The 27152-nt window shown below is 38.3% G+C and overlaps 1 protein-coding gene across 1 annotated transcript; it reads right to left on the reverse strand.

Moving 5' to 3' along the window:
• Window positions 1-3828: 3828 nt before the first annotated feature.
• NPFF (neuropeptide FF-amide peptide precursor) lies at window positions 3829-15676 on the reverse strand. The gene is made up of 3 exons (XM_044083928.1): window positions 15392-15676; window positions 8764-8888; window positions 3829-4184 (listed from the first exon to the last, which is right to left on the reverse strand). Exons 1-3 carry the CDS (start codon window positions 15536-15538, stop codon window positions 4061-4063), a joined length of 396 nt encoding a protein of 131 aa, XP_043939863.1. The 5' UTR covers window positions 15539-15676; the 3' UTR covers window positions 3829-4060.
• Window positions 15677-27152: the final 11476 nt, after the last annotated feature.

Consider the following 27152-nt stretch of genomic DNA (forward strand, 5'->3'; position numbering starts at 1 on the left):
GAGAAATAGTAACATGTTGACTGCCTCTTGGCAGGACTCTACTGGTCAGTAGGGGCAAGTGCCATATAACAGAGTGAGTACAAGCCTTAGACACATGTGTGCTCTATACAAAGGGATGCCACCTGTCTTACTTTTAAGTCCCTATTTTGGATAACTGAATTTTTTTTTTTTTGTTAATCACATATCCTGAGATTTTTAGTAGAGAAAGTTTCTAGCTTTCCTGTAAGCACTATGGAACACTTTACTCTGTTAGTAAAATGAAGACTCACTGTTGCAAAATCCCAACTGTTTTTACTTTTGCCCTACAAATGCAAGCCAATTGCTTTATTCAAAGAGGTAAGCTGTCCTGTGAACATGTTATAAAATGTTCCATATTGGTCATCTGAAAAGTGGTACATCAATTATTCAGGTAAGAAGGATAATAAAATCCTGCCATCCTTTACTGTTTTTTTTTTCTACTATATACACAGTTTGGGGATTGAGATGTGCCTGTTTGATTCTTGAAAAATCCACCATGAGCCTTGCCATTCAATAGAGAATAAACATGATAAACGGTGATTCCTGGAGTGCAGATGAAGTGAATGGCAGGCTATGAAGAGTTAAACCGAAGAGATTTAAATCCTTGGAATGTGAATAGCATTAAAGGAAAATATTATGGTGCTACTCAACCAAGTCCAAGGAAGTAGCATCCCTTGATACCTTATACATGTTATTTACTTTGTAGTGAACACATACCATATCACTACTGGGCATATAAAATTTGCTAAAGCTGATGCTTATTGTTTAAGCCAAAACCTTTTATGTACCTATAGCTGCTATCTTCTGTTTCTTGAAATGTCATTGTCCTTTGTAAACTATTGATGCAAGAAGTCATGCATATCTGTATTGTAAAAATGCATGATATTAAATAGAAATAATATTTAAAAAATTATTTGTTAAAGCTGTTTTTGAAATAAATATTGAACAATATATGAGAAGTTGTGCTGTGAACTCAAAGCAAGCATATTCCTGAAACTTGTTTTATTGGTTTGTTATAGGGTAAACACACAGAATTATGAAAGGGTTGTCAGTTATAACCAGTTTATAGTACATGGAGCACTACAATTACACCCATTAAATAGGGGAAAAATGAAAATCTAGCCCCACATCATCTTGAAGTAACTTGTAGGCTTCTCAGTATTATCAGAGTAGCGCTAATCTATACTCTAACACACATACTGCTCTAAGGTGACCTGGGTCTTGCTTTTTGGGTCATGAAGACCAAATCCTATTTGAGATCTTATTTCTTTGCAAAACCAGTGGCCCTACAAAATACCTACACTTCATCTTTCTTTCGGCTGCTCCCATTAGGAGTCGCCACAGCAGATCAACTGTTTCAATTTCTTCCTGTCCTCTGCATCTTGCTCTGTCACACCAACCACCTGCATGTCCTCTCTCACCACATCCATAAACCTTATCTTATGCCTTCCTCTTTTCCTGTTACCTGACAGCTTCATCCTTAGCATATTTTTCCCAATATACTCTGCATCTCTCCTCGGCAGATGTCCAAACCAACGTAATCTTGCCTCTCTGGCTTCATCTCCAAACCTTCCAACCTGGGCTGACCCTCTAATATAAGTATATTCCTAATCCTGTCCATCCTCATCACACCCAGTGCAAATCTTAACATCTTCAACACTGCCACGTCAAGCTCTGACTCCTGCCTTTTTGTCAATGCCACTGTCTCCAACCCATATAACATAGCTGGTCTCACTACCCTCTTGTTGACCTTCCCTTTCACTCTTACTGGTACTCGTCTGTCACAAATCACTCCTGACACTCTTCTCCACCCACTCCATCCTGCCTGTACTCACTTCTTCACCTCTCTTCCACACTCACCATTACTCTGAACTGTTGATCTCAAGTATTTAAACTCATCCACTTTCGCTATCTCTACTCCCTGCATCCCCACCATTCCTCTATCCTCCCTCTCATTCACACATATATTCTGTCTTAGTCCTGCTGACCATCATTCCTCTTCTCTCTAGAGCATATCTTCACCTCTCTAGGGTCTCCTCCACCTGTTCCCTACTCTCACTACAGATCACAATGTCATCTGCAAACATCATAGTCCACGAGGACTCCTGTCTGATTTCATCTGTCAACCTGTCCATCACCATTGCAAATAAGAAAGGGTTCAGAGCTGATCCTTGATGTAATTCCACCTTAAACGCATCCATCACTCCCATTGCAGTCATCACCGCTGTCACACTGCCCTCGTACATATCCTGTACCACTCATACATACTTCTCTGACACTCCCGACGTCCTCATACAATACTACAACTCCTCTCTAGGCACCCTGTCATATGCTTTCTCTAAAAATACCTACACTAGGGACTTAAATCTATACAAACAAAACTTGCCAGAGACATAGGTTCCTAGCTTATTCCCAGCCCATGGAATAAGTTACCAGTACAGGTTAAGCTAAGTACTACTTTGGCTACCTTTAAGGCTAGTCTTGATGACTGGATGGGTAGACTCAGATTTACACCAGGGTTATTATGTAAGGCCCTGCTTGATGTGGGAGGTGAGCACTATTAAGTGCTTGAGATGGGAGGCACAAACTGTCTAATTAAAGGTGTGTAAGACTGGGCATCTTATAATCTTTGGGATAACTTGCCTAGTAACTGTTCTTATGTACTTTAAACACTAGCTGTCTTTTTTGAGTTTATGACTGTTCTAGTTTGCAGTAGTTCTTATGTAAGTAAATGCAAATAACTGATTTTCTGTGATTAATTGCATCATGTCAGTAACTGTGATTAAATCCTTTAACAATTGTACACCAAATCATTACTAAGAACACATGGTTGTGTAACAACAATTTTTGCAGGAGCACAAGACCCTGCACTTCATAATATGGGGTTATGCCCCCACATCTCTAATCTTATAAATCAAAGGTCACACAATAGTGAGAAAACAGGAAAAATACAATTTTTTTCTCTCCTGAGTCAAGCAATCCAAAACCTAAAGAAAGGATTTGCTATAAAACATCTTCCAATGTAGTTAAATATTAAAATCATGGAGTGAATGATTTTAATGTACAAACCTCATTAAAACTAGTTTACTGTTATTCAGTTTCATGAGTACAATAAAGGCTTTCCATGCACTAAAGTGTATTGTGAAAAATGCTAATGGATGCTGTCATGTTGTATTACATCTCTCACACACACTGGTATTCCAGTAACCACATGGTACAGTCCCACAACAGGATAGTTTAAGGTCGGACACTGTTAACACTGGCATGCAGAGCTCTCTGCTGCCAAATAAATACATAGCATTAAATATCTGTGTGCTGGGATGCCTTTAGCATTAAATATCTGTGTGCTGGGATGCCTTTCGCAGTAAATATCTGTGTGCTGGGATGCCTCTAACATTAAATATCTGTGTGCTGGGATGCCTCTAGCATTAAATATCTGTGTGCTGGGATGCCTCTTTCTTGACTTTGTCAATACTTGCAAATGGGGATAACTGTATAACGATAATTTAATATTGTGGTTCTCCTCTGCCTCTCCACTCCAAATTCAGGCAAGCCATAAATTCCTCTTGAGCCACTTGCATTGCCACATCTTCAGCATGCTACCCTGGCCAATCTCAGCACCCGCACCTCACTTTTGAAACAGCAGTTTGGATTGAATTGTTGCTTTTTAATAAATATGGCATAAAAGTAGTGTTACTGAAAAAAATGTCTCCCCTTGTGGAGCAACACAGCAAATCTGCATTGTTAAAACACTTATCTGCCAATGTTAACCTATTCCTTGTATTATAAAACAAACAAAGAAACTCTTGGTCACAGTTTTGTTCAGTTTTATTGTATGCTAAGTAGAATACAGGAGCACATGGTAACAGGATTGCTCAGAGTATGGTTTACACCGCTATCCATTGCCTGAAAATGTGCAGTAACATTATTTGAATAGCATCAGTTTCTGCCACTCTCTTCATTCAGCAACATACTGCATCCTTTTCTGCAGTGTTATATTAACAATCCTGTATTCATACTTTATTTTAGTGGTGGGTGATGGTTATTTCTTCTTGCCAAATCTCTGTGGTACAGCCATATTCCAAAACTGAGAAGGCATAACTTCCCAACCTCTTGAGTGTATTCGTCCTTCACTTCCAATGTACCCCCTGCTGTCCCGTCCAAATCTGTTCAAACAAACAAAAAAAAAATCACATTAAAATAGTTAAATGCATATTTTGGCTTTTTTTCTGTTTGGATTGTGTATCTGGTATACAAACAAGTTTTTAAAACTCATTTGTCTTTTCCTACCTTCTCACACCAAAATAAAACATTTGGAAATACTTTAATAAGGCTTCCTATAGGAAGTATGAAATCTAATACTGGGAATCTAGCAAGTAACAATGAATTACAAAAGGCATTGTTACACCTTTAAAGTCTTTTTGCAGGTAGCAGTCCACAATGGTGCCCCTGAAGTAAAGAGGATTGTGCCCCCATCCCTCCTAAGTGTATATTTTGACTCTTGTGATAATTATACCCTGGAGCATGAGGGATACTCTAATGCCCCACAGTCTTGGACTTTAGTATGTGTTTTACTTCATTTGCACTTGTAAGTCCTCCCTTCAAATATCATTATTGCCCTCATAAATTTTGGTGGGTACGTTGTAAGTAGTGTCTGAGTAGGGTACAGAATTGCCATTCATTTCATTTTTCACTCTTTGAGCATAAGGAAGAGGCGGTTAATTCTTCAGTTTTAAAATACATCTGGTGTTAGTAGTATGTGTGCACTTACTGGCAAACATACATGGGAGTCCTTCCCTCTAGTATAGTATATTACCAACTTCGAGTCACTTGGTCCCACAATGGTTATAATTGTTATGGGGCTTCTTTGCTGCACTGTGCTGCCAGCACAACCAGAGGGTGGTGACCGCTACATTATGGGCTGCATACCTTCACTGCCGCGGTGGTGCATCAGTAGCGTTGTTGCCTCACAGCAAGAGATTTTCCCGTTCGATTCTTGGCTTGGGTTGGAAATGCCTTCTGTGTGGAGTCTGCATGTCCTCCCCGTGGTCGACTGGGCATTCGAAAGACATGCGTTGAATGGGCGTGCCTTCGTTAAAGGCTGGGCGTCGGGCTGGCAACTTGACACCATAAAAAAAAACTGCCAATCATTAGCGGACCGGAGTTCTGCTGTGGCGACCCCTAACCGGGAAAAGCTGAAAGACAAACAACCTTTGCTGCAAACGGAGTGCCTTTCTCCTTCCACTTCTTCTAAATGACTGAGCTGTGTAACTTAGGAATAGCAGTGATATGTATTTGCCCCCTTTAAACCTATACACCCCTCTCCAATTCTACTTATTTATTTGCAGCTGACACAGAGGGGAATCCTCTTTCTTGCAATGAATCAAGTCACAAATGACAATATAATTCAGTCAATACATTATATTAAAATATCTAAACCATTTCTGATGTTAAGTACTGCATTATGTCAATTACATCCTTAATCCAGGTGAAAGGAATTGTATATTATCCTGATTACAGTATTGTTTTGCCCCACTGGCTTGTGACAGAAGACAACATGTAATGTTCCCGACTTCATTGATAGCTGCATTAACATACCTAAAGCTGCATTAACATAGCTAAAGCAACCACTGAGTAAAGTAATAAGCCATCTGTTTCATAGATAATATAGTATTTCTAACCAAGGATTCCCCAACATCTAATCCTAACCCTGCCAAACAGCCATGTAAAAGAACATCCACTTTCACCTTCAAACCTGTGCCCACATGCTTTATAAAACTCTTAAACCCAAGCCATGCTCTACTTCAGCTGATGACATTTCAAAAAATGCCTTAAAATAGCCACTAATAGCATTGCCTACCCTGTTTCAATTCTTATAAATAGGTCAGTCCAGAAATCCCACACTCCCTTTTTCTGGAAATAGCCAGACATTATCTCTCTGCACAAAGGAAGAAATTCAACAGGCATGAATAACTTTAGACCTATAGCAATCTTGTCCCCACTCACCAAAATACTTGAAAAATGTATTCAAAAACAATTTATAAACTACCTCCTGCAGGAGGAAGTCCTATCCCCCACACAACATGGCTTCCGCCCTACCCATGGTACTAAAACTGCACTTCTAACCTATACAGATGCTGTCAGTAAAGCTAGAGATGATGGCAAATGAGTATCCTACTTATTTCTGCACTTGTCTAAAGCCCTCGACACAGTTTGTCACAGCAAACCTCTACTTCAATTGTCCTCTTTAGGTCTCTCTAAGCCCAGCCTTCTATGGTTCAAAGGTTACCTGTCCAATAGGTATCATTCAGTAAAATAACAATCCACCCTCCCTCCATACTTTCCAGTCATTATCAGTGTACCACAAGGCTCTATCCTTGGTCTCCTCTTTAACATTCTCACCAGCACCCTCCACACATCTACACAACAGGCCTCCCTAAAATAAAATGCAGATGACTCCACACTCATTTGCACATCTGACAACATGGCACACCTCCAAAAGATTGCTTATGCAGCTTTAAAAGCAACTGAAATATGGTTTGTAAGTGCAACTCATGCTATACCCCAAAAAACAGACTACTCCTTTTTCCCCAAATCCCTCTACCATGAAAAAACAAAATTTAAAGTCCTCTCTTGATAATACAACCATTAAAGTCACTTCTCATAGCAAATTATTAGGGGTGATAGTGGCTGATGATCTTAAATTCGACCTGCATATACAAAATTGCATAAGAAAAACCTATCAGAAACTAAGAATGCTTTATAGAGCCAAAAACATTCTCCCTGACACAACAAAAGCTTCACTTGCCACTACTTAACTCCTCCTTACACTTCTTCATGATGCTCCCATCCTTACTAACCTTCAGGCATCACAAAAGCAAAATTTGAACAATGTTTAACAAAGCTGCTAAATTTGCAATAAATACCCCTTTCATAACCCACCACTGTATAGCACTAAAAAGAGCCTAAATTTGTTACATCTACCCCATCAGATAACATACACAGCGTCTGACTACCTATAAAGTTATCAAGAATCCATCTGCTTGTCCAGCACTAAATAACATTCTACACAACTATGTTCCCCAATTGGTCTTTATGATCCAATGACCAAAAACTCCTGTCTACAAACCTGTCAAATCTGCTGGACTTTGTACTCGTACAATGTTGCTAAGGCCTGGAACTCCTTCTCTCTATCCATCAGGTCAGTATCCTCCTTCCCATCCTTCAAAACCATTCTGAAAGACTTTCTAGCTAAAATCTGGATCTATTCTTGCTCAACACCAGGGTGAACTATATTCATAAATTTGAACAAACACCTATTCATACTGTTCATCTCCTTGCCTTCCCTTCTTCACTCACTTCCCTACTTCTATCAATTTTTCTCCCCTGGCTTTCTCTCTAAATATACCATAAGCCTGCTTTTCTCTCACTTCATATTGCAACTGTTTGCATTGTACAAACTTGCATTTAATTTCTCTATAAACTGGCTAAAATTATCTTATCTGTAAATTATTGTCATATAACTTGTATCTATTCTTAACCAATGTTTTCATATTATGTCTAATTTGGTATAATTATTTAAACTGCAGTTTTTGTATTGTTTTTTAAAGACTGTAAAATGATTGTTTGTACAATGTTTTGTAATACTTTGGAGCTTTTCTCCCTGAGCCTGTGCTGAAAATGGGCTCCTACTCAGTCAGACTTTCCTGGTAATCAAATGTCAATAAAAATTAAATAAATCAACATGTTTAAACATACAAATTACTGATTTTTATTTAAATCATAAATATTTGTACTTTGTAATATGATTTTGAAATAGTTTTTAAAAATATATATTTTTAAACATTTCTTTCCATATAGTACTAACTAAACTAATATAATGACAAATCTTAAAACTGCATTACATAGTGCACTAATTTAGCAAAAGTATTTACTGATGCAGCAAATGAGACTATAATAAAGCCAGCATTCAATCTACTGCCTTCTCAGTTTATAAACCAATTAAGCTCCAGAAAAATAGTAATATTCTTTTTAGACGTGGACTGCTACCAAAATAAATGACACATATGTGAATAATTCCATGGGTTCTCAACTTTTTATTTAGACCTTTTAAGTTCTAGAGTAGACCCCCAAGTGGCATCTTAAAGACTGCCTCGGTATTTTGTTTTAAAGACAAACTGAGATAATACTTGATCTTGCTGCCTCTGTAGACTTTGGCAACCTGAACTTCATCCCCAAACTTAACATCATGGAGATCAGTGAATTAATACTAGCATCAGGATTTCACCTCAGCATACAAGCTAAAAGCCTGAATCATTTTGAAAGGCAATGCCGCTTCCTGACTTTATTTACAGGAGCTGACAAGGGTTAGGAAAATCTGGCTATCCCTCTCCACATCTGTAAAAACTAGCTACTGTGGCTCTGACAGTTCAGCATACATCAACTAGCCAGTCAGTGAGCATTTACATACTTGACATGAGATGTTCTACAAATAACATAAATATGTTCAGTTGATATATCTGAGATTGCCATAGCAACATTCCAAAGGCAGATCCAAAGAGTCTGCATTGGGCCCTTGTCCCTAGCAGGTAATCATGTACATACATGCCCCCCATTTCAATGGCCTGTTATACAAAAAACCATCTGTGTCCACTACTCTTGGATCCTAGCTCATCAGTGACATGGCAGCCGATTTGCACGCTGAAATTGAAAAGCAATTTTGGTTAGATTCCCTGTACTGTATACCTCTGGGGTTGAAAAGAGAACAGTGGGCTTCTTCCAAATCTCTGTGGAACATGTAGCAGTGATCTCATGATGGTATTAAATATGCGATCATCCCCCAGGCTTCTCGTACTGCGATCTTCATTATCCTGTGAAAATGAGTCAAGAGTCAAATTTTCTTATATAAGAATGTTCAACCATTTTCTCCCTAGAATGGAAATAAAACACAGAGAAAAATGAGAATGCTATCAGATGTAAAGCTTAATGCAGTGGTCTGGCATAAAACTAAACATAATATCATCATATAGTGTCAAAGGATTTTTTTTCTACTTAAAAAGTGAATGAAATTATAGCACAGCTACTGCTCTGGAATGCTTCACTGTGAATATAAAATGTTCCTCTCTACATACATGTCTAAATACTAAAATATTAATTATTGCATTTAGATGGCATTATACAATTAATTAGTGCTCTGGAGCATATTAGTATGAATTTTATTTTTTTTGTTCTATTTTCATGTGTAAATACAAGGTTATTATATCTTTATGTAACATGATCTGGTCTTGCATTAGAAAAATAGCGTTTGTTCACTCTACCAAGCAGTTGTTGTCCTCTCATAATACTTTTACATCATTCCTGGATAGATTCTTGCCTTATGACTGAAAAGGTATGAGCGGTAAACTAACTATGTGGCAAGTATTTTATTACATTTTGTAAATAAGGTACGTTCAGCAAGGCCAAGCTCTTTTCCATTAGAGAACTGGGGTGAGGGAGCTGCAACTCCAAAATTCCTACTCACATGTTAATGTTAACCAGTAATATTTATTCATTATAATATCATATGGATTGTGCACTAGAATAGCTGAATAAGTACAATTCAAGGAGCAGCAATGAACAGTATCTCACCAATGACATAACAAGGGTACCCCAACAGTACTATAAAATGCTCAACAGTAATATGCCAGCTCTGTAGTGTAAACTGATGAAACCTTGACTACAGTCTGGCTAACCTGGGAGTGATCCATGACCCAGATGTTACAGGAGCCAGTCAGAGGAAGTAAATGTGTGTAGCCAGTACATGATTTGCCCATCTAGGGGAGGGATATGGACCAACCAGCTGTTGTAATGAGGTCACTATATGTGCTTGGGCATATGATTCACTACTCTTCACTGTTGCTGGGTGCATGGCATGCTTAAAACACATGCATGCCATGAACTGGTATAGTGTGTCCCAACATAAACAGGTTTTTGCAAGGGGTTCATTTTTTTTAACTGCTGAGGATAATGCTTCTGCCCTGAAGACACACTGTGCAGTTCCCTCATCTGAAAGCAGTTGGGACTGTCTTTGGTCCCCTACCCTATTTCTCCATCCGACAGCTGTTAGGTCTGTCCTTGCTCCCCTTGGGCCAATTGCTCCATGATCAACTCCCAGACCAGTGCCCTAGTCTGAGGATAGTTTAGAGTATACCTGCTTTCTCTCCAAGGTAGTATTCCAGTGCAGTTCCCCAGTCTAAGGACAGCTAGGACTGTCCCTTCTCCCATAACACCATGGAGCTACTCCGTGTACCTCCCTTATTGGAGGACAGTCCTTTTTTTCTCCCCCTCCCCTCTGAGCAAGAACTGATCTCCAGGGTGAGATGGATTCTTGGATGGAAGGGGCAATGTGAGCTCCACTACGTTAGTTAATGGTTAGATTACCACTGAAATAAAATTATGTAGCAAAAGTAGTAATATTGCAGTACAGCACCATAATAATAAAGTGTCATTATTCCTAAAAAATGACTAGAGCATGGCCTAGTACAGAAAAGTATCCCAGTATCTACATAAACATTAACTCTGTCAATTTATCTGAAATTTAACATTAAACTCCACAGCATAAGATGCCACTGTTGGATGTTATAGGATGATAAGCCAAGGAAGACGGAATTGGTGAGTGCTATCTTTTGCTATTCCGATTATGAGATCATTATACTTGTCAGTAGGACATAATCAATCAGGCACAGGTCTGGACTGGGAAAGATCGTAAGCATTGAGAATGCATAAGAGAAGTCCATAGAGGGCTTGATGTAATGAGGCTCCATTCTTTTTTATACAAGTTGGCTTAATAAGGGTAAAGGTGGCCATGCTCTGTCTGTATTGTATGCTACTGGCTGCATGTTTGCCTATATTACTCATGCTTAATAGACAGTCGTTTGCTTATTGTTATAACTCCTTCTGTAGCTCTCTTAAATATTAGCGCAACAGAATGATGATAATGGCTTCTGTTTTCCATCCTGCCTGGTGATACCGAAGATCAGAATTTTTTCTATATGGTCTTTGCATTGTGCTTGCTGATTGTCAATACTTGCCCTACCTCTAGTATTCCCCTATATAGGTAAGAGCTGGCTAGAGATACCATAATACAGACAGCCATAGCAGTGGTTTGTGCCCTCATCAGTATCCCAGCAGTGAGGGTGTATTTATTAGGTCTAACCCGCTGCCCTGGGCAAGGGGCAAGATGACACCATCCACAGTGAGACCACAATACCACCCCTGATGTAAATGCATGCTCCCATGGACTTATAAAGAGTGTTACCACTTAGAGTGGGCAAGTGACCAAATGCACACTATCCAGGACTGCCTCTTGCAGCAGCAATATTCCTCCTTAAAGGGATTGTGGGATTTGATAGCCCTGGGACTCCACTAACTCTACCAGGATGGGAATGACCATCCTCCCCTGCTAGCTCCATCAAGCACCTCAGCCACTAATCCATGTTGGGTCACCTGAGCTGTAGTCAGGACTTTATTCCCCTATGCCACCTGATCTGGCTTAACTAGAAGTATGTTTGACAGCACTCACTCTGTATTATCATTCTTTTTGTTTATAAGTGGTTCCTTAAGTCCCCTTTACAGGTACTACAGAGTAAAAGTTCATTATTTAGAGAGAGAGAAAATAAATGACACAAAATACAGTGCAACACATTCTCCTCCAGTCTTTACTAGAACTATGGCTAGCTTTAGGGATTAAGGTTAATCCAGCATGGTGGCAGTGTTTTTCATTTTCACTTTCTGTGGACAAACATGAATGACAGTGTAGCTGACTGCCATGTTTTTCCATTCTGTCCACATTGTTAGTCAGCTATTGAGAGTTTTATATTCTAAAACCATATAGTATTTACTGCCACAGAATAGTCAGGAAATTTATGGGTTTTTTTGTAATTCTGTGACCTGCACTTCAGAACTTACAGTACCCCCCCAGTTCTGCAACTTGCCAGCACCACCCCCACTATTTCTTACCAACCTAGTCTGAATACAGCTCTTCACTACTACTTGTGATGCCCTGGTATTCTAGGAAACAGGGAACTGTAAACCTATGGCTAACACCTTTTTATAAGAATCATGGTCACATAGGTGGCAAGCTGAGTGAAAGGAAACTATCTCCCTAGCTCAGGCAGTGTGACATGTATTGGCTCATATGAACATCATAGATGTAACTATATATGCTATATCAGCATCCTTAAGCTGTCCCTGATTTTGATGATGCTGCGGCAAGACCCAAACTCTCCACCAGGAGTGACACTAGAAGTGGAGTCTCTAAACCCTCCCTTGATTGAGTGGATTATCTTCTCCCTCCTGGCTAACTGTTCCTGACATCCAGGCTTGCTGCCAAACTTTGATCACAGTTATCGTACAGGGATGTCCTGGCTTTGTGGCAGTGGACTATAACAGCTATAACTCTGTGTCTTGGTTCCCACTGATTGCCGCAGTTCTTTAAAGAAATGCTTCACAATAACTGACCCATGCTGAAATGATCCAATAAACGTTTCTCCCACTGCAGTAATGAAACCTGTTTTTATCTGACTCTGCTTTTGTTTCTGATATTTAAAATAGTGCAGCAGGCGCAAAATCACTTAGATGTCCAACTACAGAAAGCTAGAGAGCGATGGCTATAAACAGACCATGTAAATGGGTTGTTTGTAGTTACATTTTCTAAAATTACAAGATGTGAAGACAAAAAAAGGTTAATGACTAGCAATCAATCAACTCAATACATTTTTCCTAATGAAAGTGAAAACATCTTTTAAAGAACAGCAAGCTACTAAAGCTGCAGAATCATTTCTGTAGCATTATACATGTCCACTGTTATATTTTTCCCTTAAGTAACTCACATGTATGAAGAGGAAATATGCTTTTATAGGAATTATAAATTAGGGGAGTCTGGTCAACAAAATATACAAAATGTTATGCCAGACTGCTTGCTGTTGACTATAAATTCATTATTTGGTTCATCTGACAAAAACAGAGACTTTTGATTACATCAAGTGATAGCTGAATGGCTTAGAGGATAACCATTGTTTCATCTGTGACTGCAGTACTGTCATACCTAAATGCAATAACTTGCCAGGTACAGCTACTCTGATCTTGCCTAACATTGTAATATGAGCCTAGTCCTGAGTATGAGCCTGGATGCAAATATGATCTAATATCACTGGAGTATCCACTCGACAGATTTACTAACTGGACATTATAAATTAGTCCGACAGCAGAGAGTGATGTCTATAAATTTACTTAATATTACAAACAAATGATAATGATATCTTAATAATCTAGCTAGCTAACATTCCCCAACTGACAACAGTTGTCCTGGATATGGTTGGCAAATTAATTCTCTGCATTTCAAAAACCTATTTTCTTTTCTGTTCCGAAAGAGGACTGTTGCTCTTCAAGTTGCCCAACAACACTGATAAACACATTTTTATGCAACTGAATGCATGTATGGTATGTGAATGTTAGGACACGTCATTAAAAATATTCTTTGACACTGCAGCTATTCCAGTTCAATGATTTTTAGTCATGTTTGAGATAGTACTATCAATTTCCTTTCAGTACCTTTGAATAATTGTGAAAACGATAATTTGTTTGCTGTTAAAGTAATATATGTTTTGTTTTAGCAGTTGTTAAAATGAAAAAAGAGCTCTGTGTGATTTTTTTTTTTTTTTACATCAGATAATACGAAATGCTGCATGTTTCTAAGTTGTAGATGGTTGTGCAGACAAAGCTTCTTCTGCCAGTGCATTTCTAATATGTTAAGTCTTTAGCCTGAATGAAATGGCCTGTTTTGGGCCTTGTTAAATAAAAAGTGAGAAGGGGTGTATACTTTATCTGTGAAAGATGGATAAAATGAATGGAACCATAAATTAACCCTTAGAAGCAATATTAATAAGTAAAATTTGACTTAATATGAATAAACTGGCAAAGTAGTCAACTTGTTTTAGAAACCTGTTTTATATATATGTTCATTTACTAGGTAACTACCTGCGTGTAAAGAGTCTCTTCAAAGAGCTAGAGAAGGCATGAAAGAAAAGGTTTCCGGCTACGTAGAATAGTTCCTTTTACAGGCACTTACTATTAAATGACCTTTAAATTCTGTCCCATTTGAACAGTCTGTCAGGCACAGATGGATGAAGCCCCCAATACTACAACCTAGATGGCATAAAACTGACCAATGACCCAGCCAGTGGAGAGATCAGCAGCCTCCATTTGGCTCACCCACCCTGTAAGAGACAGAAAGAAAAAGCTCAGTCTGTCAAACAAATGATAACAGGCATAGGCTAGATGTCACAGCAAAGGGATGAGCTGTATTCACCAAGAAACAAGTTGGATCTATAGCATGGGTTAGAGCATGTGCAGAATCAGGCATGTCCAGAGGTTGGTATGGTTGGGAACTTGTTCAAAAAGTTGCAATGGGCATGAAAAGATAGGGCACCTAAAATGTTTGTTAGTTACCTAGGTGAGAATGTCTCATGAACTGCTATTACCCAAGGCAGAAAGAAATGGGTCCACTGAATACAAGAGGGCTGCTAGTCGGCAGGCTCAAGGGAAAAAGACAAAGGTAAAAAAAATACCAGACAGTTTTATATGAGCAATGCATGTGAAGTCTGACTTATTTTTTATTTTTAATAAGCAGTAGAACTGGAGATTTTTGTCTCAGACTGGCATTCTTTTTAATTTAACACTTTGTGATTGGAAAGATACAGTTAGTTTAAAACTAAACTGCACATTTATTCTTTTCCAGTCTGAACTGCCCATTTGACTGTTTGACCTCTATCTAGTTCACAGATTTTTTTTTTTTGTTAAAAAAAATCATGGGGTTGGAGAATGGAGATTTTGAAGCAAGCTAAAAATGCCATTCAGAACCCATGCAGATATTTACTGAAATAAATGTTCCAATGTGCAGGACACAGTTCACAGCTGACCACAGAAGAGCACACACAACCCCACAATCTGAGTTTCAGATCGTCCTTCCTGTGTTACATACAGTTTCATAATGTATCCTTTTTATATTACAAGTGTTATGAAGCAATAACTCTCTATGACATCAAAGCTTGTCCTTGTTCATTTAAAACTGTAACCTTACAGCCATGATGAGGGTGTACATTGTCTGAGGTGGGAAGTGAAGTAATAGTGTCTTCATATAAACATCAATGATAAAGTCTTGAACACACACTTTTTATATTAATTTCATGCTTATCAGTTCTAACAGTTCTGGCTGCATGCTCCTTAAGAAACAATATTAATTTGTATGCCACTTAAACTACATATTTAAAATATATTTTCCTTCCTTAAAGTCTAACAATCCTTTCCCACCCCAAAGACTGGTTAGTAATCTTACCACAACGCTGATCAGTTTTCCAGAGTATGTTTCCTCTGGAACACTCTGGTAGAATTCCTTGGACTCCAAACCTTCTTCAAGACAGTTTCCAATCGCCATGCATGCTACAACAAATATCAGAGGTGTCAGGAGCATTTTGCCTTCCATGTCTGCAGAGTGAGGGTTTGAAATTCTAACAGTTTTCCCAGACGGCTTGATTACCTGTGTCCAACGTCTCTTCCTCAGCCTAGCTCTTTTATTCTTGCTCTATATATACCCTTAAATGAACATTAGTTGCTATTACTCCAGGGGAAGTGATTAATACAGAATGATGGCAAACTCCTCAGAGCCTGCTTCTGCCATCAGCAAGCTGAAACACATCAACAACCCTAAAGCGGATCAAATCTGAAATCCATTATTGGTGCTGGGGGAATCGTGCAGCACAAGAGAGACTAGCATTTGTGAGTGGAAGAGCTGTTTGGCAACTCCAGCAAGGCTATTCTGTGTTTATTAAATTGATAAATCCTTTTTCAAGTACTCCTAAAACCCAGCTAATAATTTATTGCTAATTAAATGCTGTTTGTTGCAACCATGTAAATCCCACTAAGGACTGATGAAAAGAGATTATTTTTAGTTTACTGCTCTCAGAGCTTTTTGTACCATTATGTTTAATGTTTCTTCTTGTGCACTTATTTATTTTTTTAATGGAAATGTATCCCCTGGCAGGTTTGCTGTTAAATATGACTTGATGATTCAATCCTGTTAAATCCTTACCCCCACCCCAACATTCTTTTAAACGGCTGTTTTGCACAGCTTTATAACAATAACTGAACAGGGCTTGTACAGGTGCAGACTTTACAACTGCTGCATTATAGTTTACAGGAGAAACATTTGGCACACTTTTGAAAACTACAAATGGAAGGTATATAAGACTGGAAGAGTTCTAAATAAAATAAACATCTTTTCACTAAAATGTATTTCATTTAGAAGAGCTCAGGCAGGAATATGTTTGCATCTATGATGCTGGCTCTGCATAACTTGTATAACTCTGTGCTTAAAACTCTTCCATCTTGCACTAGGAAAAGTGATTTAGACTAATGTACATTTGCATAAGCAATATTTAAAATAACATACTATAATAAAATTGGTCGAAGAGCCTTTCTTTTTGACTGAACTACTACATACACTCGTACACACCCACTCACATGATGTGTAATATGTTTGTGTGATCTGCAACATATTTATGTACTTGCTTATTTTTGTATCTGATAGTTCATACCTCCTCACATCCAGCTAAGACTAGGGGATCTCCAATGCCTACTTGTGCTTGTCTCTGATATTGGTTATAGCAGAAGAATGTAAGACCAAGGCTGGTATCATACCTCTCAACTGTACAGGTTTTCGCAGAATGTCCAGATTTTTGCCTCATATTTGTGGTCCATTTTTTATAAAATTGTAGTTTTCTGGCAAATCACTGGCAAACTATTGAAGGTTGAACTAAAAAAATAATGACAGACAGTTGAGTTTCAGACTTCATACCCTTCTGAAAATTCATGCTAAAGCAACCTGTTGTTCTATCAATTTTCTAAGTTTGTAGAAGCAATAGTTAAAAAGTGTCCCTATTTTTGGGCCTTTGTTCCCCCATTTTTGATGGCTTTGTCCAGATTTCTTGTTCTAAGGTTGAGAGGTATGGCTGATATTCATAGACAGTTAGTGTATAGCAAAGTGCTAAATAATGTAAGCAACTTCCCCTTAAACTACAACAGAATAACAGAACACTGGCTTGTGTTAATTAGTGTTTGGCTATGCATGAAGTGTCTAATGAATACAAGTTAGAGTTTGCAGTTATTCTAGTAGTGTGTGCTGGTACTTAGCTGTCTGGAAAAATAGATCAGGTTGTGATCATTTTTGAAGATCTGAGGTATCCCCCCCATTTAATTTTCGCATCTCTGTACAGTTACCCCATTTCAGCTTAAAGGTTATTTTTTGTTTCCATAACAATAATAGTATGTAGTGTATTCCCTTGCTCTAATACTTTAACCACAAAAATGTTCTTCCTCATTTTGCCTCCCCCAAAAGAATGTCACTTGTTCTGTTTACTCATTCACCACCCTTCCTTAAAAAAATAGTTCCATACTTTACCCTTGACATTCCTATTTTTTCATATCCTATTTCATCATCTTTACTCTTCTCCAACAAAATCCTATTCAGCTCAAGAAGCCTTTCCATGTGATATACCCTAATCATTTTAGTTACTCTCCTCTATACATACACGGCCATAATTGTTCAGTTTGCAGTCACCAGAATTGTCCACCGTACTCCATAATTAGACTTTAAATAGTGTGTATAAAATAGCAGACTGACTAACTCAAACATCCTCATTCATTTTCCTCTGCATTACAGTGGGTGGCATCACCCGGTAAGGTGCAAGTTACAGGACAGCAATGCATTGACTAGGAACTGCAAATTCAGTGCAATCCTTCAGCACAGTACAGTAAAGGCTTAATAAACGCATGCCTTCATGTGCAAATTAAGATAATTTGTCTTGGGCAGGATTTATAAAAATAATGTTGTCAATGAGCATTTTTCTGTAACTACATCCAAGAAATTAAATTTGATTTCGAATATCAGCAATATTTAAAACAGTAAACTGACAAGCACATCTATTCCTTTGACATAAAACAAAGTATTATGAAATCAAGCATAACAGAAGCTTCTGAACACATTTAAGTGAATTTTACATTGATTCTTGTTTTACATTTAGAAAAAAACATCTTTAAAGACAGAGAATAAAAAGCTGTGATCACTCAAGCCTTTTGTTTGTTCATTCCACAAGTATTTATTGACAGGTTATACAAGATTATACATTTGTATGCAGTGTTAAAAGCTCTGACACTATATATATATATATATATATATATATATATATATATATATATATATATATATATATATATATAGATATATATAAAATGTGTGTGTGTATAACAAAATGTATTGTAGAACCACTAACACAGCTTGACAAGGAACAAAGATCTCCTTACTCAGGGAGAGAAGAGAGAGCACATCAAGTTAGAGTAAACCTGATACAACAGTTCCAAAGTATAAAGACAGCGGACAGGATGGGATTCCTCCATAATACAGACACTCTGTTACTGGGTGTGGGAAGGATCGTGGAGGGTTAGGGTCACCATTATACTTCAGGTCCTGGGCAGTGCGTACGGAAGTTTGTATAACCAATCAGTATGGTGACACTGAAGTGCTCCTCTTGAATGGAATCATTAAGCATCTTATTAAACAAGTATAAATACTCCCTGATCGTGTACCAGCGCTCAGGAGACCATGGAGTACATCAGTCACTACTGGAGTAGTCTTGGCCAGTCAGAGGTGACTTGCTGTATTACAAGGTCTAATTGTTGATATGCCAGGGGAGACTGGAAGGAAGGAAATCATCATAAAGTTCTTCCTCCCCACTTTTTTCTACGCTGGGTTAGTGTCACATCAACTATCACAATCTTTCTCGATTCAGTGCACTTTTCTACCTTCTTTGACAGTCATGCCTGACTGTCACAGGTTATCTCTCATAAAATCCATCCACTTCTTGGCCGAATATCCTTGTTTCCTCTTGCCACCTTCTTGTCTCCCCCCTCCCAAATCCTCATCTCCAAACCGTTTCCTACATGTGCTCAAAGCACCATAATCTGTTCTCTTTGACCTTCTCTGCAACTGGAATTACTTTGGTTTATGATGATAAAAAGTACAATATAAAATAATAATTTCTTGATGTGGCAGTGTTAGTATAACCTAGCACATTTAACAGTATATACTAGTAATACCATAAGGTACTGTCAGCATTTCATTTACCACTATAGCTCTACATGCATAGTTACAAACAGCTTAATAAAATTTAATCTGATTTAGGTCTTATAAAACCAGCATGTATCCCCTTGTTTCTTCCTCCTTTATATCACTGAAGGCTGGCCAGGAGATTTGCTGGAGAAGCTGACTGATTTTGCTGGAGATTTATGTACTTGAGGGAATAATTGAAGTAGGCAAGATTCAGAAGCCATGGGGTTCCAGATTGCTTGTGGTACATTCTAGATTTTTTTTAACATACATTTTTTTTCACTTTTTGTCCCTGCTGTCTGTCAGTCATCAGTCCCCACAATGGCCAAGTTTGCTTAGTTTCCCTAGCCCTAAACACATATGCCTGGCAAGGTGTGTAGAGAGGACATCCAATGGGTTGACAGTGGAGCCTGTCCCCTCACACCTACAAGGGATATCTCTCCCCCCAGCAGCCCTATCCTCCAAATGGTATGAGCAGTGATTCTCCCAGCTTACACCAGGGGGTTACCGCCACATGGTGTGGCCTCAGGTGTATGTAACCCCCCACCTCCACACACACACACACACACACACACACACACACACACACACACACAGGTGAGCATGACACACCCCTTCAGTACTGCCAGGACCACTAATTGAACCCTAGTTGCCTGGGTCATAGCCAAAGAATTTGTCCTCTGTTCCATGGAGCCAGACTTTTTTTGTATACCAGTATGTTTATTACTTTAGCTTCCTAATACAATAATAACTGGATGATATAACCGCTACCTGAACTTTGTGGCTTCAGCAGTCAGGGAGTTGGCTGTAACATTTAAATGATTACTGTAAATAAACTAGGCATCTGAGATGCATTGAGAAAAATACCCCATGGGGAGTAAATGGAACTCCTTATTTTATGGCACAATTCCTCATAGCTACGTACAGTAAAGTAAGCTCTGTCTAGAGGCTCACGCTCACCCATGTAGGGTGGGGAGTAGGAAAAGATCTGCATGGGCCAAAAGCTATGATAGTGTGTCAAACTATTTCCTCCTAAAAACAGCTGTTTGAAAAGCTGTAGGGGTTATACATGTAAGGGCAATACTCAAAAATAATAGTGCAGTCACACTGAAAGGCACAGTGCACCTCGGGTGGCCACCTTTCTACATGGTGAAAACCGGACCAAAGCCACACACCCTTGCACTTCCTATAACCCTGCCTCTCTCTGCACATTTCCCAGCCCACCCTACTCACTCTCGCACTCATTTTATGACCCGAATGTGGACATCATCACAAGGTGTAATGCCTTCCTTGGCTTTTTTTTCTCCCTTTTATAAAAAAAGTCCCAGTTTTAACACTTCATTGGTGATGCTTTTCAATTCAAAAGTTATTTTGCTGCTACTTTTTTATGAACTCCGGCATTCTGTTTTTGCAGATGAACAGAATACCAGTGTTTGTAGAGCACTTTCCAGACTAACGGACCAATATTCTGATTTACAGGTAGTCTGGAAAAAAAACGGAGAGGTGACAACACTAAGTGCATCTGATAAAAACCAGAAAACTGCCGGCGAACTGGCTGCTTTTTTTTTACTTGATGCAAGTGATTAGTCATTGAGAGACTAACAAAATCATTATTTCTCCAGTAAAAAAAAAAAAAAAAAAAAATATGCAAGTCTCCCCTTCCCCATACTGCACTCCAAAACAGTGCGCAGTACAGGTGTTGGCTATGTTCCACCCTGGTTTCAATCATTCTTAGTGTCACAAATGTTAAACTTCTGATACCTGATGAAAATCGTGAGTGGCTTTTTTGTCTTTGTGTTTTACTGTTGTAATTCTGTTTACTTAGATTGTTTATTTGTTGCAGTTTGATAAGAAGGAAAGTTGGATGGTCAGCAGACCCTTTTCAACAATGACCCAGGCCAAGTGTCAGGTCAACATTTATATTAAATGTGGGGCCAAATTTAATAATGCCTAAACTAAGTGTACACTATATGTATTCAAGAACATCCCAACCCCATTTTTTGTGCTTTCTAGTCACTCAGAAACATTACAATACACTTTGTGCTAACCTTTGGGAATCCCTGCCAATATTTAAAGCTGCAAGAAAATCTGTAGAAAAACTAAAATTAGGAGGAAGTTGAGTTATGTCTGTGTTGTCTGTTTACTCAGAATGGTGTACACTTAGTTCAGGCATTATTGAATCCCAGGCATGGAGTATACTGAACATAACACAAAATGGAAGGAAGCACAGTCAGAGAAGCACATGGAATGCAGAAAAAATTGTTAAAAATAGTGCACAGTTTTGACAGTTTACATTCATTTAACTGAATCCCAGAATAGTTTTGTAGAAAAACATTGTCACTAATAGTCGAATTACAGACAGCTAAGTGGTAGAGATGTTGAATTAAAGAAATTTTTGTTGTAACATTCACACACAGCCCCAATCCACCAAGTGTGAAAGGGTCTAAACAAACACAAACTTCTACCTGTTTGTACATTTTTGCAGAGGGGCAAGCCCCCTGCACCCCCCACACCTCCTGCAAATTATATATACCAACTCTGAGATTGCACTAGAGTGATGAAAAGGGTACATTTTCTGATCCTCACTGTACCGCAAGCTCCATTCAAAAGCTTCAGCAGTAGACTTTATAACATCGACTTCACATAAATGAATGACGTGCTTTGTTCATTTAAATTCAATTCAGTGATTACCAGTACGACATTTTAAACATTTATTTAAGTACATTTGATCAAATGAAAACTGACTAAATGCATTTCTGCTAAATTAATGTAAACCTTTTTGACATGTGAATGAATATAACAAGTTAGAAATGACAAGGAATTAATCTAGTAAATAAAGATGCAGAGTCTATGGGTGGTGGCAGTTGGGTGGTTAAAATTTAACCATTGTCCAGAAAGTAAAAGCAGGCCGCATCCTTTGATAGGTTTTCATTTAGTTTTGCTTTGAAGAGTTGTAAGGTCCTTTGCTGTTTGCTCATCAGGTGAGAGATCATTCCATAAGGATGGTTAAATTTTAGGGAAGGCTCTTTCCCCATTAGAGGTTTTAAATGTAAGTTTGCCTTATTTGCAGTTTTGATTTGAAGGGTGGACACCCGCCCTGTATTGAAATTTTGAAAATAAGGGAGCTAAGAAGAAGAGTGACTCTACTATTGATAAGTAGCCATTTAAATCTTTTAAGTAAGTACCAGTGATGGCTGCAGGGTTTAGCGAGTAAAACAAATGTGCAAAATGTGTTGACGGTCATCTATATTTTTTGTGTTTTGGAGCTGGACTGTAGGGACATCAATTGGAGGCCATATTCAGTTTTGGGAATAAGTACATTTCTGGCCAGGGCATGCTGAGCAGTTGAGGACAACAGATATGAAATCTGTTGCACAGGTTGAGTTGAGAGAAAATTTTACTAATAAACTTATCAGTACACATGGAGAATGTAAATGAGGGGTCCAGGGTTAGTCAAACATATGTTTTGTTCTGTACTATTGGGTAGTGCATTACCTATATTATCTAGAATTCTAAGTGGAGAGAAGTTATGTAGCCTCTGGCTGGTGATGAATAGCATGATGATGTTTCCTGTGTAACTTACTGGAAGTCTGTTTTTCTGGGTCCATTTACAAATCACTGAGAAAGTAGTTTGCAACTTTTGCTTTAGGTCTGAAGAAGCTTTACTTGCTTCAGGAAGGAGAATATTGCCAGCATACTTAACTATCTTAATGTGGTGGAGACCCATAGGTTAAGTCATTTATAAAGGGAGAGAGAATAAGAGGGGGGTCCTTGCACTGACCCCTGTGGAGCATCAGTGTTAAGTGTTCTTGGATGTGACGGAGAGCCATTAATGTAGATCTGGAATGTTCTGTTCTTGAAATAGCCATTGAACCATTTCAAAGTATTAAGGCCAAGGTTTAGTTTGCAAAGTTTAAGCAACAGGGAGTGATTCACTCTTAAAGGCTCCAGTCATATCATCAAAAAGACCACCTATTAGCAGGCCATCAGTCATGTTATAAAAGATAGTGCCTGTTGCAGTGTAAAATGGTAGTAATAGTACTGAAGGCATTCCTAAAAAACATTCTACTGGTCATATAGTTGCCTGTACTGGTTTATGTGCTGGAAAAGCTGACTGTAGACTATTTTTTTCATACTCTTTAAGGGGCATATGTTTGCAATAGGCCTACAATCCTTTCACTTTTTTAGATGGGAAACTTTTGGAAGTGGTATAATTGTGACTCATTTAAAAAGGAAAAGAAAAATACCCAATGATAATGACTGACTAAATGTGGGTCAGTGTGGTTTAGCAATACAATCTGAGGACATTTTTTAAGAAGGAAGGGTGGAAAGTGAGGAATCTAGTTCCAGATCTGGGACTTGGCTTATCTAGAATTTTTTTTAATTTACTTTTAGTAAGGCGAAGGATGCTAGCAAGTATAGTTATGAGCCGTGAGTGCTGCTGGAGAAGGAAGTATATGCCTGCTGAGGAGGGAAGGTATTAACTATGTCATGAATTATTGAGTGAAGAAATTGCCTGTAGCTATTAGCAAAACTGTGCCCATCAGTAAATGGGTGGGAGGCTGAGTTATCAGACCTGGTAGTATCCCCTGTAAACTGCTTTAGGTCTTTCCAGAAGTTTGTTTTTGAGAGGAAGTTATGGCTTATTTGTTTTGAAGGCAAGTGGCTTTGGCAGTGTTAGCAGATGTACCATCATTCCTCCTACGATCCAGATATTATTGGTGCTTTTGTTTATCTGAGGGATGTTTCCATAGTTTCCAAGCTTTGTTTCTTTTAGAGAATTTATTTTTTAAGAAATGATGCAAGCCATGAACAGTTATTACCTCGTAGTCTTCTTTTTATTACAGGGAAAAAGAGTATTATGACAATTTCAGTATATTAGTAAAGTAATTTAAAGCTGTACTGGGTTATGGCAGATTATATAGTGGTGCCCAGTCTATAGTTTCTAAATGGAGGTTTAAAGTTTCTTTGTATCCTAAACTAGTTCTAAATGTGCTGGAAGCGCTAGTGTTTGTCTGAAGAAGTTCAGCCATTGTGCTGAACGAAAAACGCTCTGTAGTGTTTTACGTTATTGGTTTCGTAATAAAGGATTGTTTGCCTTTTCCAATTTGGTTTGTGGATTAACTCGAAGAAGCATTAATTGCTTGCTTTCCAATACAGGAGCGTTTGCCTTGCTTCATTTGGTTTGTGGTTTACACTTGAAGAAGGACCACCTTTCTTTTGCGCTATTGGTAATACGTTTTCCCTTTTGACTGTTTCCGTAGTTCTAAATGTGATCATCAGGTGGGGCTTTCTCTTAGTTTCAAAGATGATGATGTCATTATAGGGCAGTTGTCACTTAGACTGTTAGGAAGGATGAGCACCTTTAGCACATTTATACTTATTAGAATAAGCTTGAGTGCAGAGTCCTACACTGAATGTAAATTTGATCTAGTTGCTTGTTGTACTAGCTGCCCTAATCTGTGATGAAGGAACATCCTACTAGGGTTATTGGCATTAATAGTGAAGTCACCTAGACTAATGGTATTCTTTTTATACAACGCTGGGTATATCTCTACAATTTGGTCTTGAAAGACATTGAGTGAGGAAGAAGGGGGAATGTAGGCTTCTTTTATCTGTAAATGGGTTTGCCTGGTGGTTTTAATTTCGGCTAGTACCCACTTTGGTTTTCTGTCATCAATGGCATTGGCTTTAGTTACATTAATAATGTTAAAGGAGAAATTGTTGATCAGAAAGACAGTAATGCCTTCCTGCCTTGTGCCTGGTCTGTTGTCAGAAAGATTTGAAGAATTACTCCACTGCTTATATTTTCACAGATCCTTCCTTCAGGGAATGCCAGCTTTGTCTCTAATATTGGCATATTCTCCCAGTCTCCTGTGTCTTTCAGGATAAGGGAAAATGTTCTACTGAAGTGTATCCTTGTATAACTTGGAGCTACAGCTTTGAGAAATCTATCATTTTTTTAACAGTTCCTCCCCCATGCATATGACAACAGCTCCTGTTGAGTTCCTTCATTGCCCACAGCTCTATATTTGTCCTTCTTTCAAGGGGATGCTTGTGTACTGTGTTACTGATGAGTGATTTACCTTTCATATGATGGTACATTGACATTGTATGACTTTAGTACATCATAGAGCAGCAGGTATACTATAATGTAACATAACATGAGGTCAGTTTTAGAATTTAGTATAGTTATAGCTGACAGGCTACAAGGGAATTGCTTAAAACATGGTGCCCTGACTTCCTGTCATCATCGGTTAAGAGTTTACATGCTCCTTATGTAGTTTTCTTCTGGATAATCTGGTTTCTTCCTTTGATAAAGTCATATTCTGACCATGTGGCCCAGGTCATAGTTGAAAGGGGTCAATAGACCATCTACTTAGTTAACAAATATCAAAAGAAGAAAATACAATGTGACTGCCAGCTAAATGTAATTCAGCCTCCTGATGGTAGTATATCGTAACATGGTAAACACTCAACCTCTTAATGCAAAAAATCTGGACAAAGCTTGACAAAATGGGGGTACAAATAGGGACATATTTTAAATATTGCTTTTATAAACTTAGAAAGTTGCTAGAGTAACATGATTTGTTTTAATATACATTTTCTGACTGATTTGAGGTCTGAAACTCAAATGTATGTCATTATTTACTGACTACAATCCTGAGATCATCCCAGTGGTTTGCCAGGAAAATAGAGGAACAGGCCAAAAGTATGAGCCAAAAATCTGGACATGCTGTGGAAATCTGTACAGTTGAGAGGTAATAATAAGTGCTCTAATCCATTGTGGAAAAGTCCATACTTTTCTCCTAATAATCTATTTTCATGACACGGATGATCCTTTTATTTGTGTGGTTAATCAGTGTTGTGCCTCAAGTCAGTGCACCTTTACTTACAGTATGTTGAATCATGCTGTGTTTTGGTCATTGAATCTTTAAAAACCTGAAACCTGACAAATCTCATTCCAAGCAGTGGCAGCCTGAGCCCTTACCTGAGCCTACAGTCTGACAGGAGATTTACAGGCAAGGATCATTGGTGATATCTTTAGTACCCTTCTCAAGGGGGGGAGGGTGCTATGTTAATACTATTCCATCTCCTGCTAGCAGTACTGAGGAAGTGTCACTGATAGCTTGTGCATTAGTCTATGACCTATATGACATCCCCCTTCCCAGTCATATGTTGTATACTGACACACTTGTTGGGGTGGGAGGTACACTGAAATATGTAGGACATGAATGCAGAAATGGGTACTGTGTAGTTTCTAAGGATGGCTTTAACTGCCTTTCTTTGGGGCTATAGACATGACACTAAAGGACCATTTATACTCTGACCTCTGCTACTTCTAGCAGATACCTCTTATTAGGTGGTTAGGATATTGTGTATGACTGATAGACTTTAGCCCTCCAGGTGTGAAGGATGCTGTGTAATATGAATTGGAAACTATATGGAGATGATGCCCAGCTACGCAGTACATTTTTTCCATTACGCTAGAATTTGTCATTTAGTATTTATTTATAAAGAGGGGCATGCAGAAAGCAAAGCCACTGTAAAAAAAAGCAGTGGTAGTGAAGTAACCCAACTAAAAGCAGTTCAAGCTTGAAAGTGTTTTAGTATCGACAAGTGGAGTTGTCACTTCTGTATGCAAAAAAATGGCTGCTAAAGAATAGTGCAGTTTATGTTAATGTTGACTTCCCCAATGGTTAGTTAATCATGGAGCTTAGTATTTACAAGAAATTCTGGTAGAAAGCATGAGGGGGTATATTTCCCCCCAAACAAAAAACAATGGTCGACTTATTTTCATTACTTTTTTGATGATACCATGTTGTATTTTTCTGTTTTAATTTATATGGTGTGCAGATTTGTGATTTACAAATCAAGTAGTTTTCCCAAATGTTTTTCCATGTGTGCTATGTTTGATAGCCTAAGATTAATTTTA

Source organism: Protopterus annectens, chromosome 9.part0, assembly GCF_019279795.1.
Source record: "Protopterus annectens isolate FY-2018-M chromosome 9.part0, PAN1.0, whole genome shotgun sequence".
In the NCBI taxonomy this organism is placed as follows: domain Eukaryota; kingdom Metazoa; phylum Chordata; order Ceratodontiformes; family Protopteridae; genus Protopterus; species Protopterus annectens.

Coding starts and splice junctions, on each gene's coding strand:
- NPFF (XM_044083928.1), bottom strand. CDS start 15,538: ATGGAAGGCAAAATGCTCCTGACACCTCTGATATTTGTTGTAGCATGC. Junction 8,889..15,391: donor GAAAACTGATCAGCGTTGTG/GTAAGATTACTA, acceptor TCATTTTCACAG/GATAATGAAGATCGCAGTAC. Junction 4,185..8,763: donor TTCTCTTTTCAACCCCAGAG/GTATACAGTACA, acceptor TTGTTTGAACAG/ATTTGGACGGGACAGCAGGG.